At 41.1% G+C, this 20,366-nt stretch overlaps 1 protein-coding gene across 1 annotated transcript in view; it reads left to right on the forward strand.

Annotated features, from left to right (window-relative positions):
- LOC115371009 (junctional adhesion molecule C-like) overlaps positions 1-20,366 on the forward strand; it is a 78,753-nt gene that overhangs the window by 39,725 nt on the left and 18,662 nt on the right. The window contains exon 2 of the mRNA XM_030068125.1: positions 1,716-1,824. Within this exon, the coding sequence (XP_029923985.1) occupies positions 1,716-1,824 (109 nt within the window). The remainder of the gene's footprint in view (positions 1-1,715; positions 1,825-20,366) is intronic.

Consider the following 20,366-nt stretch of genomic DNA (forward strand, 5'->3'; position numbering starts at 1 on the left):
TTCAACAGCTAATTACACATTCAGCTTTGAAGTATAATTTATTTTTCTCTGCAAACACAATGTTGAAGGCGTCTGGTTTACACTTACTATTTCATATTTGCTTCAGCAAATATAGCCTGCTAATAAAAAGGCATATGGTGGAGCACTGCCATATCCCAAATTTATAATCATAGTATTATATAAGTTTGTTTATTTTGGCCTGGGTGTATTATGAGCATAATGATGTGTAATGCATTTAATATTTCCATAACTACCCCCATCCACCGTATGACTTCATTAGTAAATGGCCTGATTTTAATACATTTAGGAAAACTTGCTCATACTCGCTCGTCACAATCAGAGCTACATCTAGTGCTCTTTATGTAACATTCCATTTTTCATAGGGATACTTTCATTATTCTAACACAGACGCAACATAGTGTGTTGCATCACACATAACACAAACCTAGAGTACAGAGCCTTAGGGCAACAGTGTGGTTAAAACAACTACACCTGATTCATATTAGAATCGTGCTTGAATTGCAGATTTACATCTCTTATGTAATGCAGTGCATACCACATACTGGCATAATTAGACATAGCTCTATATTTAGGAGTAATTACTTCTGTAATGACGTACACAGTGGATATTGTGGCCTTATTGTCTGATCACAGCTTTACTAATTCAGAGTTAGGTCCTGTATTGATTGCTTGAATAAACACTGTTGCTATTTTGCATATTGGGTATATCTGTGAAATATCCACAATCTTTATATTTGGTATCACATCTCATTATTGCAACAAGTTTGCTTCAAGTGCAATTCTTAGCTGAAGATGATTTGGGTATCCTTTTTCTCTAATGTAGGCCACATCAGCTGCCATCTTTGAGTTATAACAGGGCTCAGTGCAGGGGTGGGGGGTGGGACGAGCTGATATGTACAACGCATGTTGTCGGGACAAGCATGGGGTTTGGGGTTTGGGATTGTTCTGTCAATGTGAATGAGGTAAGACAGGTTTGGAGCATGTGTCACTGAGCTAGCGTGTAGTAGGTGGCCTACAGTACTTGACAGGAGTAGGATTTACAGCTGGGGGAAAACAGTGAGTGAATATTTTATGGCACCCCTGCCCCTACACTACTGGTCATTGTAGTGACCATCTGCCAAGCTCAACTTTTAAATCTTTTAATAGAATTTCAAATAGCACTAACACAGACCACACGGTAGGGTGGTAATAACAAATAGATATTTCCATTTTCTTGGGGAAAAAAATCATTATAAGATTCCTCTAATATTCCCATAAGGAACAGTAAGATTATACTGTTGCCATGATGGATTGCATGTTTTATCCCATGTGGTATCACTACAATGCCTCTCCACAGGGGGGGTATAGTGTGTTATCAAACGGTGAAATTCATTTGAAGAAAATTGAGGGTAAATCGGTCATTTTTTTCGTTAATCTGACTTGTATGCCAGAGCATATGAAAAGGCTGAAAGCTGCTGGTTTCCTATCAGAGCTTGCAGCTGCTGCCTGTCTACCTAAGGCCACAGTAGTAAAAAGCCTCCCACATCTTGTCAACTATAAATTCTTGTCGGTGTGAGTGATGCTTTCGGTAGCCATGGAAACCTAATATAATAGATACCCCCCTCCTTCCGCCCCTCTCTCGCTCTCTCTCTCTCTCTCCCTGCCCCGCTGTGTTTGTCTATGTCTCTCTCCCTCCCTCTCCATCCACACCAAAGCTCTTTAGGCTACGCTGCGCATGTACGGCCAGCCAAACCGAGCATTGCATCGACTCCAAGATGGCGATAACACGTCTGGCTTGCCTCCTGACTCTGCTCTCAACTCACTGTAAGTAGAAAAAAAGGAATCATGTACATTTACGTTTAATCTCCCCAGTCTGTCTCCGAGGAGTGTGTCTTTTCAAACGCTGTTCAACTCTACTTGTTTCTGGACGAGGTTTTGTCGTAGCCAAATCGCTTCTCCCACAGAAGTCGCTCTCCCTGGATCCAACTAACGGTAAACTCAAACCAGACCGACAGCAAGCTCAGTCATCCAAAATAAGTAAATATACTTACTTATTTTCGCCACAAAATGAAAAACTGACTCGGTTTATTCGGTGTAAGGTCAACATGACTGGCAAAAATGCGCGTCAACCCCTGGTTTAACGGCTATTGTCTCTTAAACACATCGCCTAGCTTGCCTCGCCGTTTTAAATCAACCTTCCAAACTGTTAACTATGTATTAAACAGTTATCGCTAAACATATTGATAACCTGTTTAAGTACAAAACGACGGTACAATTTGAGCCCTATTTGCTTTATTTCAATTCGGTGCCACGTTTTTTTTTGTGTGTGTGTATTCACTTTGAAAAAGTTTTAACCACGCAAGTTGGGAGAGGGAGTCCGTGTACGGGAATTAAATATGAATCAGGGCTGTGTCGTACCTTGTACCGTTAACTGTGAAACACGGTTTTTGAACAGGGGGTAGTAATGGTGAAAGTAGTGATGCGAGATAACGGTTTTTCCTTCGGGGGGGAGAAGGCAGGCTGTCCGCGGGAGGAGCCAGAGCAGTGTCACCCAGCCGGCCCCCTCCTCCCTCTGAGCTCTCCCTAAAACCAGCCAGAGATGGACGGCTGCACGAAAACACCCACCGATGGCATTTATAAACATCTTACTTATCATTTCCCCCCAGTGAAGACCGCTCAGCTTCAGTTTATTAACGAACCTGGTTTACCCGATAAACGCGCACCTGTGCCTGCGTGCCAATTAATTTAAATAAGCTAATGGGAAAAAAAAAACAAACAAAAAAACACTGTTTCATGTGCTACTGAACAACCACGTTTAGCTACTTTTATTTATTTATTTATAGAAAGCTATATTTAATTGAGCGTTTACTACACTATTCCTCTGTTTATTACACTATTTAAATCATTTAATTGTGCAGTACCTGTAGGACTTTAACAGTTCAACAGAGCAATATCCTTGTGTGTAGATGGTGTATATAGATAGATTTTTTTTTTTTTTTAACATATGATCAATTTCTTATCTCTGTGGTTATTGTAATATTTTGTAGAATTAACACAACTATTTAGACACAATGCACACTTTTTCAGAAATTTCAAAGGCACATATTTTACTAATTTTTTTAAATTATTATTTCCATTTCTATGTCTCATAATTTAATTGTCTTGAGAATTTGAACAACTGCAACTGATCCAGTTTCCCCTTGAGATCAATAGAGTATTTCTGATTCTGATTCGGAATAATTAAAAAATATTGAACATGTTTTTTTTTTTTTTTTATGAAAAAGGGTGTGTTGTTGCCACGGTTACATAAGGGTGACAAGGACACTTGTTGCTTTGGTTTTTAGGGCAGTCCAGATGGTTTTGTTCCTCTGTCGCCCCTCAGCCCCCCTAAAACCTCCATTTAGCGCCGTTTCTCGTGGCTTAGTGCTATAATAACTTGTATTAGCTTAACACCACATACTGAGAGCTTCGGTCATATAGACTCTTATCAATCTATGGAAACTATTCCGGAGAGGAAAAACGTGGGTGTCGAGGAGGCTTGGAAGAAAGGCTGGAAATAACCACAGTGCCAAAAAAGAGAGGGCATGCTGGTGTAAAGTTGCAAACAAGGCTTTAGTGACTAATAGAATGACGACAACATGGTGGTTTGTAAAATGTGGTGCAGATGTAGGCAACATTGAATTTACAGTTTACCTCCCTGCCGAAATGTACCAGCAGTACCCATATTTTATTGCTGATCTATTTTATTGCTATCTGATTTTATGGAGTCATTCAGAAAAAGTGTGAAGATATTTATAATCAGTGCATAGCAGGCTGATGATTTGGCCTGGCCTTTAAGATATTTAGTGTTTTTGTAACACTACTCAAAGTGTTACTTGTAAGGCAAAAATTATGCATGAATTGGCATTTGCTATTCATGCATGAATCACTGCACGATACAGTAAGAATTTGGCTGGAATAGTGTCATGTGAAAGGTGGTGGTTGCCCCTCTTTTTCCCCATGAAGTACATTAAGCAGGGTTTGAGAAGGTAGACATACAGAACAAAGGCAGGCAGATGTCAGAACCTGCCTACAGCTTCTGTGATCTCTCAGCTGTGTGGATTGGCTTATTCTCTGTGATTTAATTAGGAACAGCAATGGAGCTTGTTTCAAATCTGTTGCTGTAGTCTGAACATTGTCTCCCTTGACATACCTGGAGGCTACATGTTGCAGTTTTTTTTTTCTTCCAGTGATACATTGTGATACAAAGTCTGCAGTCTTAATGGTGTGTACCCTAAATAAATCTGGTTGAGGCCATGGTGTCAGCACAGATGACATTTTCAAGCGGGAAAGAGTTGGCTAAGATTTAAGAATTTCTTTTGTCCTGCCTGCACAGGGTTTAGCCATGTTGTCAGCTGGCTCACAGCCAGCATCTCCCCTGTCTTGGTCCAGGACAATCTGACTAGACTGCAGCTGACCAAAGCTGGCCACAAGCCATGCCATGAATCACTAATTGGTATGATAGGCCCTGTTTACTAATAGGTACAGACTGTAAATAGAATGCTTCTTGATTGTCATGGAGAAGCTTGGCAAAGAGAAGTAGAACTAAGCTGTTTAATTTGCTGTCTGCTCTGTAGCTCAGCTATGTGTTGTTTCCATGTGAGATGAGCTTGGTGTTCAATCCGTGACATTCTTTTCAGTTTATGACATTCTTTGGCTATCTGGCTTCTTATTGGTCATGCAAACCCGGCCATACCAAGCCACAGCTAAACCCATCGCAACTGAACAAAGCTGTAAATATCCATTTAGTCATTCTTTTTAAATAAGCAAACGACTAGGATGATTGTTATTTTAAGCTCATGTGCTTACTGCAGACTTCACTATCTGATCTAATGCAATGCACTGACATTTTCCATTGTTGGCTTTACCTGGACCATTTTACTTTACTTTAAAAATTCCAACAAAAGTGGTGCGCACTTAGGAAGACATCTGCCAGGACCTTCCTGCCAAGAGCCCGGCCAAGATATGTGGGAGCTTGGATGATACTCAAAGTGGATTAGTACTGAGCTAATGTAAACTTTGAGATCACTGCTTTGACTTTTATAAGAAACACCTGTGGATATCTATACACTTTCAACGTTATTTCTTTATTTTGAAAATACTTGTTTTAATGTAAATCAGACATGAAAGGGATAGTCAGATGAGACACGTAATTTAAGCTTTTACTGCTTAATTTGTCAATCAGTTCTGTGATTACTCTTAGAGATATAGAGAAGTCACATTGATGACTTGACAATATCTTTATTTTTACCTCATGGTTGTCGATCTAATCCACTTTTAGCCATTTGGGTCCAAGATCTCTTTATTTGAGCAGATGAGATAAGGGAGAAAGCTTGTCACTCGGTTTTTGTTAAGACTCCCCTGTGTTGTCTCCTGATAAGTCGTTGCATCATGCAGGGAGCTTTGAACACCCACAGCTACCACACACATAACCGGGGTGCTCACTGGGCGACGTTTCCCAGTGCACTCTTCAAACATTTGTCTAAATGAGAGCCAAGCAGCAGCAGTTTTCCCGTTGTTTGGCCTGTGTGGCAGAGCTGGCTGGCATGGCAGGAGTCTGTGCGCCCCAGGATAAGTGCTGATAGTGCGTCCCCCAGGAGGTGCATGTTGTCAGATGTTTCCCTACCCTACCCAAAGCTTGTGAGCAAATGTTTGGAGCAATCTCTGAATGGCATGTTGGGCCCTTGTGGGCAAGTCACAAACAGACTGACATTTTACTGCAGAGACAGTAAATGGCAGAGTAAAACAGGGACAACAGATAAACAGAAAGCAGGCCTTTCCTGTTTATCATTTATCATTGTTTGTTACAATTTAAGAATTATTCTCTCCGGAGGACACTTAAGTGTGAGATGCCGGCTGAATGATAAAGTACAGTAGTGTTAACTATGATAAAGTACATTTATCATAGTTAACACTCTATCATACAATTAGATTATTGTCAATATGATTTCCACTAACAGCAGAAAAGCTTATCTAGGATTTCAGTTACTAAGGACATGAAAGGCTTCTTATAGATCAACTGATACTTTTGTAATTATTTTCATAAAATCTTTTGAAGTTATAATGTATGAAAAAGCAAACACTACTGTGAGAATTTTCCCAACAACAGTCTTTCAATGGTATAGAGTCAAAGGAGCACATGGCTCTTGCTGTGGAATGACCCTAAACAGCTGAGCAGAGTGGGTGGAGGTGTTCTGAGCAGCATCGTGGTGTCGTGACCAGAAATATCTGCGGTGTCCCTCCCAAACCTGAGTGTGTGTTAGCAAATGCAACATTCCAAATAGAAAACACATGGAGGCGAAAACCTTCATATTGTGTGTGTGCTCTGACTAACAATCATAGCCACCTGTTTTCCTAAGAGATAAAAGGGACCCATGTGGACGAGTGGGCTGAAGTCAAAGCAGAGGAGTTTGTTGTAAAGAAAGCTCAACAGTCTTGCTAGTTGAAGGAGTTTAGAGAACAAGCTGGATTTGACGATACCTCTCCTGAGACAGAAATCTGTTTATACTTGACACATAGAAGAATTCAGCCCCCTATCCTGCTTTTATCAGTTTTTTTTTCTCTGACGGTAAGCTGCAGCAGATGCTGAGGTTGAAAGGCAAACAGTAACATGCTCATGGTCCCGAAATGGCAAGCATGCGCATACTTCAAATGTCAATGATATGGCCACGTGAAAGAAGTGCAGGTCAAAACCGAGAACCTAGCCTGCAGGCCAGACATACCAGATCCATATAAAATATGGAGTTTCTGGCTTTTCTCACAGAAAAGTAAGGTCCTGTATGCTGTATGCCTTTCTCTATAAAATTAGATTTATAATCAGAGCCGTATGCAAGAGGGAGATACATGAGAATGAGAAATAATTGTTGTCCTGTTTGCTGTAATGAGCCTCCAGGAATCATGGCCTTTCCTCAATAGCAGGCTTAAGTGATTGTTTGTTTTGCTGAGATGTTATTATTCAGTGTTTAGGCTACTCTAGATCAACAGGATAATCTGCAAGATGCCGCTGTACTGGATGTCTCAGTTTAGGGCAGTGTTAGGGTGGTTTCCTGTTTGAAGATCTTTATCTGTGGCCGCATGATCCCCAGAGGCAGGACGCACTCGCACAGTCTCCCTCTTCTTGTGAACTGGATACTGACGGAGTATATCAATAGGTCAAAAGAGACCACCATCGATCAAACATTGGGCTGCTGTCAGCTTAGTGAAATAGTTAGGGGCTTCATTAATGATATGGCAGAGGCAATGAACTACATGTGGCTGAGCTGCTGTCTCTCAGAAAGGAAAAAGCTTGGGGCAGGGCTCCACGCTGAGAATCATAACCAGATAATCGGTCCAGATTCATCCCCTGTTTACCAGGCTGTAACAAAAGGCAATTACTGTCTAAAAATAGCTAAAAGGCGGAGTCATATGACAACCTCAGGTGTTTGATCACAGCTCATTCCAAACCAGTGGGCCCATGGTCAGAAGCATCTACTGTAAATATGATGCAGTACAAAACATACATAGACTAACAGTATGCAAAGCAGTTTTGAATTAAATGTTTTTCCAGTTACTATGCATGAAGTAGAAATAAGAAAGAAGTAGAGGAAACTTTTCATCTAAATTTAGGATAAGAACAACATTAATAATTGCAGCAACAACAATAACAGTAGGAGCAATTCCAAAGAATTATTGATAAAAGGCAACTCTATATTTGGACATTTTTAAAATGGGCTTAATAGAAAATAATGATTTGGTCTCTGCAAGTCTACTGGCCACGATGGAAAAGGCTTCATTAGCCTTTTTCAGCCCACGATATCAAAAGGACTCAGTCTGATGATCTCAGGTCATATATCAGCTTGTTGCGGATTAGAAATTCTGTAATACAGCTACAATCCAGGGCCAGGTGAGCCCTAACATTAATCAGTAAAATATTAAAGCCAACTCTAAAACTCAAAGGTGTCCAGTGCATGTAGGATAAAATAGGGGTAATGTCTGTCTGGCTAAAAGCCTTACTGTCACATTCTGGATGAGTTGTGCACAGGACAGTTTTCCAGGCGCTGAGAGAGCTACAGTCACTTATATGAGAAGAAATAAAGCAGGGAGACTTTCTCTAGGTTGTCATTGGATAAAAAAAAAAAAAAAAAACTTGGTTTAAAGACATTTCTTGGCAGGAGGAGGAAATATGACTGAACAATCCTTTTGACCTGTTCATCTGATCTGAGATCTGGATTAAAAAAATATCCCCAAGCACTTCTTTTTCTAAATCTCATTCTCTGGATTATATTAAAGACCCCATGAAAAATGAATTCAACTCAGCTGATGACGCACGGCTGTGATAAAAAGGAGATATGGGTGGGAGAGACAAACACAACTTTGTATACATGTTACCTTGGAAACAAGACCCCAGATCTTCACTTAACACTCCCACAGAGATGTCAGTCATAATGTCCCACCCCCAGTTGCAGGTTGAGCAAGATACTCTACACCATGGTCAGAGAGAGAATTGAGAAAAATGACCTTTGGCTGCTATGACTTCACATTTTTTGTGAATTTATTGGTCTGTATCCACTCCTTTGAATACCATATGATTGGGCATACTTGGCTTAGCATTTCAGAATAGTCATAATTTTTCAGTTCATGAGTTTTTGAAGTGATAATGGACAGGCTGGAGCGCATGGAAATGATATCACAGGTGAGGTTCAGCAACTCATCATGATGCTCATCATATTCTGATTCAGCATTATAATTTTACAACAAAGCCGTCTGTAAAACTTGAGTTTTGATCAGTAATGATTTTAAACAGTTTCAATGTAATGATAACCAAATGACTAAAACTGACAGTTGACAAGTTAATTGGCTGTTAAGTCTCAAGGGTTTTTGGGCATAGTCATCATTTCTTTAGTTTCAGAGACTCTGTGTCAGCAGCCTAATTTTTCTGTAATTTGCCACTAAAATAATAATTAAATAAAAATTGAAGTACCACCTACAACCCAGACCTGCAAAGCCCTGACTTTATCAAGCGAAGTTGTTCTTGAAGTCAAAGACTGGAAATGGTGCTCCATGTAGTCTATAACTACTGATGGAGCTTCCCAACATATGCCCCCTGCCCTGCACCCACTCATCAACTCCAAACCCTCATACTGTATGGAGGTAGTTTTCAGCCACATACCAAATGCTGTGATGTCCATGATTCAAACCAGGCTGACAGTCAGAACTATTTGTGCAGGTAGTGGAAATAGTTTAGGGCAAAGCCAGCCGACTTTGCAGTGGCAGTAAACGCCAGGCGGGGGACTTAATATGAGATACTGACATCATCTGGAACCAAGTCCAAAATGGGTTCAAAACAGCTCAGCACAGCAGTGTACTCAGAAATGATAGGTCCTGGTCAGCAAGGGGACCCAGACCTTGATGTGCTCAACTTTTTTTTTTTTTTTTTTTTTTTTAAGATAAAATGAAGGAATTATTTATTACAAGCTTGACAACTTCCACCTCCAAAAGGCCACTTGGCATTTTCAGGCTTAGCACACTGCTAAATTTAGCTCATAAACAAAAAAAAAAACTATCTGAGATCTGAAAAAAAGCCTTTTACTATAATTAAAAAGGGTAAACTAATTATTTTCTTGATGGTACAAAATCCATGTCAACACATAATCTTCATGAAGTAGCCTATCTGTAGAAAAAGGGACCTAGTTCTGTACTTGGCAGGACAGTCTGCAGATGTGGATTTCAGAGTGCTTGTGATAAGACATGACAGAAATCTTGGTGGCAATCCAAAGTTAGTTATTAGTGATGAATAACTAGTGTGTGTGTGTGTGTGTGTGTGTGTGTGTGTGTGTGTGTGAGAGAGAGAGAGAGACAGAGAGCGAGAGAGAGGTGGGGGGAATGAGGCGATTCTCTGGATTTCTTAGTAAACTGTTTCTTGCTGGTCCTGTCCAGAGTATTTTGAACTGATGCTTTTCAGCTCAGCAAGACATTCATCACTAATGAATTACCTTGAGGCATAAGCACAACATCAGATAATCCTCAAATCATTCTAAAGGCTGTCTTAATTTTTGCTTAGAAAATATACTTCACTGCTGACTACTGCGTGATTGCAAATATATAGTTCAGAGTTTTATGGCCGTAAGAAGATAGTGAAACTTTCACTAGGCACTTGTAACAGGTTGCAGACATTACACTTCAGAGTACAGGAAGTTCTTCCTCCTTGACGTAAAAGACATACTGTGTCTTTATGCAGGCGAATAAGAGCAAACAGATGTATCCATTTTTTTTTTGTTTTGTTCATGCAAATAAAACAAAAGGAGCATTGAAGTTATGATCAGTTGCTCCTCTGCTGTGGAAAATCCACCAGCACCGCCAGAAATGCAATGTGCTTTCAGCTGACTGGCCTGATAGTGTTGGCAGATTGTAACCAGACCATCTGGCCATATGGTGTTAGGGCTATCCCTTCTGGGCTACTTAGTGGTAAAGATGTTGAGATTTAACTGGAATTGATAGCACTGTTGTGCTATTTTCAAACTTGGCTGGAAATAGTTTGTGAGAAAATAATCCAAATGACACTGATCTCAATTATCCCGACCTTTTCGTGCAAACGCCTGGCTTTTATGCCATCAAATGATAAAAAGTGAAATGTCTGGCCTGCAAGATGATCACAAAGACATTCAGCTGAGTGCTCTTCATTGTCTACATGCATTAAAACTTTATCTCAGCCATGTGAAAAACTGCTCCTTTTAAAAGCGTTGTTGGATGGAGCATGAATAAATACTAAGAGAGTTGAAATGGTTGATATCTTGGAGCATTAATGGAATTTCCTGATTCTGTCAGAAAGGATCACAGATGTCCAGGTGGTCCATGCTTTTTAGGCTCTGCTGTGAACTGTGCTAGAGTACATGTTAGAGACTCAGACACGGTGTACACAGTCCAGTTGCCACACGTGTGTGAGGACAGACTCTGGGTAAGTACGTGCCTCAGATATTTGTCAGGATGCCAGGCATAGGTGACGAGTTTGTAACATGGTGGCCGTCTTCCGAGCTCCAACAGAGGCAGCATTGCCTTTGGTTCTCCTTGGTTTCTGTGTCGTGGCGAGCAGTAGAGTCAGACAGAGGGAAAGAGAGAAGACAGCAATTTGGGTGATTTTTGTCATGACTCAGTGGTTTGTCAGGCATTTGTCGTCACTGTAACAGGTCACTCAAAATGGCCACTCTGCAGCCTTAACACTGATGAGAGACTTAAGCATTAAGATGAGGCTGTCTTATGATTTTAGCCACAGAGCCCATAAGTGGACTTAACTGAACTGGTGACATCAAGAGGATTGTCCAAAAGCAGGGCTCAACGTTAAGCATTTTCAGGTGCTTCAGATGTTTCACTAGTCTGAATAAATAAAGTCACTTGTGCAGGGAAAAAAATGACATTTCTACACGATTAATGTGTCAGCAACAACACAGCGCTGGTGCTTTTTTCTGATGAGACTTAAGTGTGTCATACTTTAACTGTTTTTCTCTTGACTGAGCTGGAATAATATAGAAGGAAACTAGTTTTACTATCATGCCATAGCCTAGCACAATAATATTTTGACTGGGAAACATTTCATGGCATATTTCTCCTCATGTTTCTGTCCTTCGTGGTAATACAGATCACATACTCCTTTACTACTACTCATCCAATTCCTCTCCCTCTCTCTCTCTCTCTCTCTCTCTCTCTCTCTCTCTCTCTCTCACACACACACACACACACACACACACACACACAAACACTCATGCCTATGTAAGCTATTGCCAAAGCACTGTTTACAATAACAAGAATACAGGGAGTAATTGCCAGCAGATCAGTTGTTCAGCAGTTTAACGAAAGAACTGTAAAGAACTGTAATGTGCATCAAATAACAAACACAGATTTGTCTAAGGGATGACTGAGTAAACAACAGAAGAAATGTTAAGTACATACCACTTGTGTACATGGATTTATGTGTATATGTGTTTTTGTTAGGTTGGTTCTTAACAGTGTGTGTATCCATTCTGTAAAACGCAAGATCTAATAGCCTGTTAATCAAATAGCTATTGTGGCCATTAGTTTGCAAAGCTACAAGCTACTATATAGCAATAGGCCTCAGACATTTGACATGACGTTGACTACAAACCTTTGTTCAAATATAAAGTTCAATATAACACATTTTCTCTGCGGAGAAAATACATGGGGTTTTCACATAATCATCACTGTTACAGTCTGTGATTTCAGTTGGACTTTTAGTTGGATCAACTGAATTATGATAACCCCATTGATTTCTCAGACAATGTATGATTTTGATCGGGAAGTCTCAAAAATGCAAACAAATCAGAGACAAAATGAGGACATGACCTCAGAGGCCTAACAGAATATTATCTTGACTAGGCTGACAGCTGAATGCTTAGGCCTACCTAAAGCAGTTTGTCAGACAGTTAACTTTGATAACATTAAGTAATACCTAGCCGCTCACATTTCAGTCAAGTTTGGTTAGTTGCAGCAGGTCTGTTAGAGCACATCCCTTGTTCCTCGTCATGTTACAGCCATACACATCCTCCCATGATGAAATATTTTTTTTCCCCTCTTGAGCTCATAACTGTTAGCAATGTTGAGAACTTGTTTTGTTGCTGTCCCCAGCACTTGTCCAGGCTGAGGAGGTGTTAAGAACACCACTGACGTGTCACGGCAGGCAACTCTGGATCAGTTGTCAAAAGTTGCAGAAACTGCTAACATGTTCGTTTCAAAATGATTATTGCCTGCTTTCATGACTGATAGCACTGATTAGCAGATTTTAAGAATCAGATAAGTAAATTTGTTATCCATTTGTCTCACAAAAATTTTGTATGTCTCGGACAAACAGCTAAGTGTTAATGTCAAGCCATGCAAAAGTGGAGGAGTGTTGTGTTTTTAATACATTTCCAGATATTCTATATTAGGTTGGGCTCAGTGGTGGAAAACAAAAGAGATGGAGGAGGAATGAAGCAGAAATGGAGGATCATCCAGTGAATGTTCCACATCCCATCTGTGCTAAGGGATTTCCTGAGTTTTATGCCGTAAAAGTTATAATTAAACTAAATTGTCAGCTCCCCAACATTAAGCCTCATATCCTGCCATGTAATACAGCAGAGACATCTCCAAAATGACCATGTTATCTATTCTGCCATTTCCTTTCACAAGACTGTCCCACTTCCAAAGACAGATTAACATATTTATACAATGGTCATTATCAGAGCTTACAGGATGACCCTAAAGGACCCATCAGGAACATGGAGAATCCTCACACAGCTATAATAATCATGGAGCATTATTACAAGGGATTTTCCAAGACTTTAAAGAGATTGTCATAACATGGAAAGATACCACAACAAAGGGAAAAACTCAAGCCATTTAATGCAGTTGAAGATGTTTAATGGTCAGGGGTCAACAACTGTATTTTCAGCTCAAAAAAGCAACTTTCACAGTTAAGGGGATTTGTGTTTTGTATTAGTAATCCTGCTTACTTTGGCCATGAAAATTATGGTGTGCAGTATGAAATTCCACCACTGATGTTTAAAATAAAAAGACCATGGTGGAGCAATATTGCAAGGGACCACCAGTAGGAGATTTTGTCTACTTAGGAAGTTTAAACACACAACTGATAGCCGTAGGAGTGAAATTGCATGCTGTGAGGTGATTGACTTGTGTTGACTTGTGTGGCCGCTTGTGTTGCTCATAACTTAAAACTGAGCCACGTCTCGCACTTGCACTCTGGAACCCAAGAATACAGAGAGCACAGATGTGTGGCTCCTAAAATATTCAACATACAAAAGCAAAGAGCCAACAAATAATTCATTGAGAAAATAAAGAAGAACAGTAGAAAACACAAGAACAAAAGCCATTTAGTTGGCAGGGGCAAAGTTTACAGTGCTCGCACAAGACCGTGAAGTATGAGTGCCTTTTGTAGGTGGAGAACATGAGGGAAAACACACAATGGATGACTAGCCACCCCCCCCACCCCACCCCTTCCCAAAACTCACCCTACTCCACCCCAGAGTTGAACCCAGAGCTCCCTCAGAGCCCTCCATTCTAGCTCGATCTCGTTTGAGCTAGAACAATGATCTTTTGGTTTTGTGAGCTTTCCGCCACACTTTCAGGGGGAATCTATATCTCTTGGCTGACGAGTGCCAAAACAGCCTCCATCCAGCCGATGCCCTGCTTAATGAATCCCCCCTCTTCCTGCCCTTCCCTCTCTGGGGGTCGTTCATGCAGAACTGACCGACTGTACAGTTTTATCTCAGATCATCAACACTCAAGATCATCACTGCACACGTATGTGGGCGGCTTCCTTTAGGGCAAATGTTAGCATGGTTACTCAGTGAGAAACTCAGTGCTTCTGAGAGGGAGGGGCTCACAAGGCCTGCTGTGAGGCACTGGTATCCAACCTAAAGGTCCCACATGTGAGTAATAGAATGATTATGTATGGGACTAAACCACTTATGCCTGCGCCATTATACTGTTTTCCTTTCAGTGTTGAGTGGGATGCATTTAAGCAGATCGAGCCTGGCATCTTGCCAATCAGTGGTAGTCATCGCTTATCAGGGCTGGGCTTGCTGAAAACAGATCCAGAGATTTCAGTGCAGTCTGGGTAGTCCTTACTGGGGGCAATGGGCAAACAAGTCACTCGAGGCTCTAATTGATGGAATATTCTGCTCACTGTGACTAATGTTCAGTTGTAATCACCTCCTATTAATGGGTTATTTATTTTATTTTTTTTTACTCGCAGCTGAGTCATTCTGCAGTTACATTTCTCGTACTGTAGCAAAACCTGTATCATTTTGGGCAGCCGCAAAAGAACACTGTAATAAAATCCATGAGGTTTGGATTTCCCCGCTGGACCAAGGTCCAGATGCAGGCAGGTTTCTGCTTTCGTTTTGGCATGTAAACAACAGACAAGTGCATTTATAATCTGCTTAGTAAAACATTCCTTTACTGTTTGGTTTAGGGAAAGAAAAGATCAAATTGAAAACACAGTCTTGTATTTTCAAGTGCAGGCATTTGACTTTGAATATTGATTGTCAAGGATGTAAGGATGTCTTTTTTGGAAAAAGAGAAAGTAATGAGGTATAGATACATGGTGATTTTACCTTACTCAGCCATAACAGACAGAATGCCACAGAGCACTTATGTTTGACGCAAGCAAAGACAGCAGGTGACTAAGGTCACCAGCTGTCCTCTATTCTTACCATGAAAGCACATTGGAGCTTGGCCATTGTTTCCCAGGCCGAAAGGTTGCACTGTAACTTTGTACAGCACACCTTTACTTCCTGTGTGACTGTGAGATGGTGGCACGGCTCCTGTTACAGCCTGGAAACAGAATGGGTGGCACGGAGCGCTTGGCCGTCTGTAGCATTTGTCTGGCATTTCCCACGGAAACCCATGGAGGATTCCTCCCTGAGCAGGTGATGGAAGTGAGGCTCCAGCGGGGAGGTCAGCAGTACCAGGAGCCTCAGATGGTTTCCCCATCCCTCCCCAGCTGTTGTTCAAGCCACATTCCCTGTCCCACAACTCAGGCGGCCTATGCAAACTATTTGACTCTAGAGTATGCCTTTGTACACATTTGTTGTCTGAGGGGGCTGCTCACTGGGTAATGCTTGCCTGAAACTTGCTCACTTTGATGTCTCAATTTTTTTTTTTATCTTGGCATCCTAGGCACATTGTGCTGATACATAGCTGTTTTGATATGATTAACAAATAGTCATTATTTATTTCCAGTCATGTCATGCAAAATTGAGTTTGCAGAATCTCAGAGGTTAAGTTTGTGGCGTATGAGAGTGAGTGTCTCCACCCTTTTAACCAGAAGTTATTTTTCACACTGGCATAAACAACCATTAAAACACAAAGCTCTGTATTCATGTTGTTTGAATTCTCTACATTTTTTGATGCACTACAGTTTTAATGAATGTTGGTATACACTAATACAGTTTTAATCAAATCATTGTATTCATTTGTGGTGCTGTCAGATTAAAACTTTGTCATGGTTTTAGCACTTGAAATTTTTTTTTTAACAATTGCAAATGTTTTTACTGAACAGTTATTAACTAATTAGGAAATAATGTTTTATTATTTTGAATTTTTTACTTAAACTATGAATGCTCATAAGTTAGTTGTAAATTTTTACAAAACTCCCACAGTCTTCTTGCATTCAGAAGGAGCCATGCCTCAACGTCACAAATGTTTGGTGGGATTATAAAGAATCTGTGGTAATTATTATGTAACTTACAAGTTTGCACATCGATCAAGCATTTTTAAAAGGGCCTCTGAACAAATTGTTGTGGCTCTGTTTAGATGATCTTGCCCTTGGGCCTTGTTCCACCCTTTACTTTCTCCATTCAGAGTCTTGTTGAAAGTGTAGGAGGATTTTGAAAAGTGATCCCAGTCCCCTCAACCACGCCTGTCAAAGCTCATTTCACCTGTGACCAGTCGTCCCCACGCAGTCACACACTTCTGGTGACCTCACATTCTCCACTCCTCTTCATGTACTCCACACTAGTGCTTACTAAGGAACAATGAGAGGGCCAGAATTGCTTCCCACAGCATTATAGAAAATGCGGGCCAGTTGCCATAGTTTGTGAGGGGCAGGTTTAAAGGAAATCTTTTGTCACAGTGTAAATCTTAAGCAGCAGTAACTTGTTTGACCCTTGACTTGCTGCTTGACAGCAATGATTAAGTGCAGCTTTCCTATGCTTACACAGTCAGCAGTTGGTCTTTTTTATGTATGTGAGATAGGAAATGTAAGCAACAAGCAGATTGTGAATATACATCTATCAAAACTCTTTTCTACATTTTATTCCCTGAATTAGGGTTTTCATTTTCTGGAGTCTGTTATAAGTAATGGGGATTGACAGCCCTGATTTAGAGGCCTAACTCTATAGTCGTACATCATTGCTTGCGAACCACAATGAAAGCTCATAGACTGGTGGATGGGGGCTATTAGTCATTTCTATATAGCTTTGGTTTTGTGTGCCTGTGTGGAAAACAATCAAATGGGATGGCATGTGGATAGGTTTACACAAATAAACAGGTTGGTAAGGTTACAGGTATGAGTCAGCTATTGTGGGCAAATGAAAACCATACACAAAGTTGGGTCAAGTGTTTTGAAATACACTGAAGACCCAAGTATCCTTTTTTGTGCTACTAGCCATAGCAGAGAAAGCTTTTCTGAAACTAATGTCTCAGTCTGCAATTAGACAGGTAGCCATGCCCATTTCAGAAGTCAGACAGTGCACTGGTAAAAAACTGGAACAAGCCCATTGGAGTTATATTGTCCACATAATGCAGACTTCAAAGTGGGAGGACATTTATATATGCCTTTGGCCTATCTGCCACAGTTTGCAGCTCTTCTGCCCCAATACATAAGATGGCTGTGGTTAAAGAGTGCAAACAAAAGCCAATTAATGAGCTGGGCTACAGGGAGCAACTGCTGGAAGACTGGACTTTAGAAACAGTGAGTTTTGTCCTCGGATTGCTGTTTCGGGGCCGATAGCATCTCGATGACTGAGCTGAATGCTGCTGGGAGGCTCTATTATGCAGAGTTTATGAGCTTCCTGCTCTCGTCTCACACATTGTGCTCCTGAGCGCCACAGCCGTGTGGCTACACAGTTCAAGACATGACTGTATCTGGCTCCACTCTTGTCGTGTGTGTGTTGAAGGCACTGCTACATTTGTCTGTTGGCGTTCACGCTTAGTTGGTTAGCATCATTCAGTTATAATGAGCTGTGATTACATGACTCCAAGTGCAGCCGCATGACAAAACTAAACTCCTGTTCATGCCATGGATATGCAGGTTGAGGTAAAACTTTTTTTAAAAGGTCAGCCAAGTTGAATAAAAATATATAAACAAGCTTCATGAAAAAAGCACCCTTTCAGCTCAGCTCTTTTCAATGTGCAGTGGGCATCCTTGGAGCATGCAGGAAGTGAGGCAGATTAAACCTTTTGGACCTGCTAAGTCAACACGTCTCTGCTCTGCGGTGTTGCGTTATTGTTCAGCTGTCAGACGAGCCTTAGCTCATCGTAGTCAGCTACACTCACCGTCCACACACTCAACAATGACCGCTTATCTCTCTAGACTATGCCAGTGTGGCTCTGCCTCCCTCTATGTCTCTGTCAGTGTGCTGGCCAAATAGGGCATTATTAGGCAGAGGACACCCGTGTTAGGGTTAGCCAGATTAGCCTGAAATCTAGAGATGTGTGTTGTCTGCATTCTTTATCTTTCACAGGAATTATTGGTTTGATTGTTCATGGCTTGCTGATCAAAGAGTTAAAAGTTAAGAGAAAGAGTTAATATTTCTGTGATTTGGGTGTGTTTGTGGGTGTGTGGGTGGTTGCGTGTGGGTGTGTGAGTGTTCTGGGTGGGGGAGGGTTTAGTATGTGGGGAAGAAGAGACAGGCAGTGGAATGTTGTTATCCGGGGATTTACCACCATGTATTATTATCTGACCAGTTCATTGCTGACTTGCAGGGGGGGATATAGGTTAGGAGACACTAGCGATAGTCATTTATAAACCCCAGCTCTAGTGATCAGTTTAAAAACGTCCTCATGGTCTGAAAAGTCTCAGTCACTGCCAGGCTGAAAATAACAAAAATTTGGTTACTTTTTAAAGTAATTAACTTTACTTTTATTTAAGAAATATTTTATCAAGGTATTGGGTTCCATTACATTATAAATCACAGTACAGAGCAAAGATTTTGTCCATAAGGGGCAATCATAAATCACAGTCTCAGCAAAGAAGAGAAGACTAATCTGGATTTACTTTGTGCACTTCATTTTGTAATTTCCTTTTTTTCCAGTTAAAAGAGTCAAGTCTGAACTCTGTAGCCACATCCTTTGAGAATTGCATGGGGAAAAAACATTTAACAAGATTCTCTTTTTTAAAAACGTAACAAAGTGCATTTTAAATGAACTTCTTTTTACTTTTATTGAAGTAGATTTTCATACACAGTACTTTTTCTTCTACTTAAGAAAAGTATCCGCAAAGTAATCTAGTGCTCTTTCCACCACTGCTCATAAGCCAGTGCCATAGTCATACAAACATTTATTTTCGTCATGCTTGGAAAAGGCTAGGGTGGAAATTGCATTCCTAATTAGGATTAAGGAAAGGGTCAGCCTGCCTGGACCAGAATGTGAGGCATTTGCAATGAGTGCGGCTGATGCCATCTGTGCAGAGCATGGTGAGGAGCTAATTCTGGCACCGAGTGTGGCGCGATTTAACACAGATTTCGTGGTAGCAGCTCCAGTTCAAGCATGGGATTTGACTTTGACTGCCGCCAAAAAAACTGTTGCAGTGAGCTGAATTACCGTACCCCAGCCCCCATTAGATCTCCTTTAAGCTGACGCCATGGAGCTCCCCAATTCATTTGGACGTCCAACATGCGTGGCATGTCAGATTGTTCGCATATCAGAGATGCTACGCCAGGGGAGGCCTGCTCACCCTCTTGGCTTTATGCCTCAATCTGTTTTGACAAGGCGTTCTCAGTGTCTCTCTCAAGAGGCTGACCTGGGCAAGAAAAATTTGCCATCAGTTATTTCATCCTGCAGTATGGTCAGGCTTTCGCTGGATGCCTGTAAGAGGCAGGAGGACTTACCACTGCTCACACTTCTTACCTGAAAGGGTTCCCAATTAGCAGACTGTGGGGGTCTCAGGCTGGTGCTGACAGCCTCTATAAATAGTGCCTAGGCTTTTTGAAAGCTAACCTGTTCTCACCCTAGCACAGAATAACAAATGGCTGTAGGCCTACTACCTGTGATGATCTGCTACGTCATCACTAAACAATACTGATGTCAAAACCTGCTGACTGCACTCACCTACTGAACTGTAGGCTTTTACCGGTTGCCCACCTTAAATGCATCTCCATTGAGATATGTGTAGCTTTTAAAGACCATAGGTTATTGAAATTGTTATACTGTAATTGTCCCATGACAACACTGCCACTCTGGGCTATGCATGGCAAATCAGTCACTTGCTCATTCATTGTTGACCAACGAAGAACATTTGACTAGGGATATTTAGTGGGACGCATGTGCGGCACATGTAGCAGAGGTGTGGCACTGTTGTCCAGGCTGCAGCCTGTCAAGGTTGACACTGTCTTTGTGCAACCAGGAAATGCCAACCTTAAGTTTGTCATTGTGGAAAATCCAGCCATGTAAAAAAATGTTTTCAGTGAATCCCTTAGTTACACTAACATTGTTCATGTGAAGCCGACATTTCAAGTTGGTCTTGTTGATTTCTGAAAAATACACTCGTATGGTGGGCTGGTAGAGAAGGGAGTAAAAAGTAGTCAATACGGCCATAATCTGCCGGTGGGGCCTCACAG

This window comes from Myripristis murdjan, chromosome 14 (genome assembly GCF_902150065.1).
Source record: "Myripristis murdjan chromosome 14, fMyrMur1.1, whole genome shotgun sequence".
Lineage (NCBI taxonomy): Eukaryota > Metazoa > Chordata > Actinopteri > Holocentriformes > Holocentridae > Myripristis > Myripristis murdjan.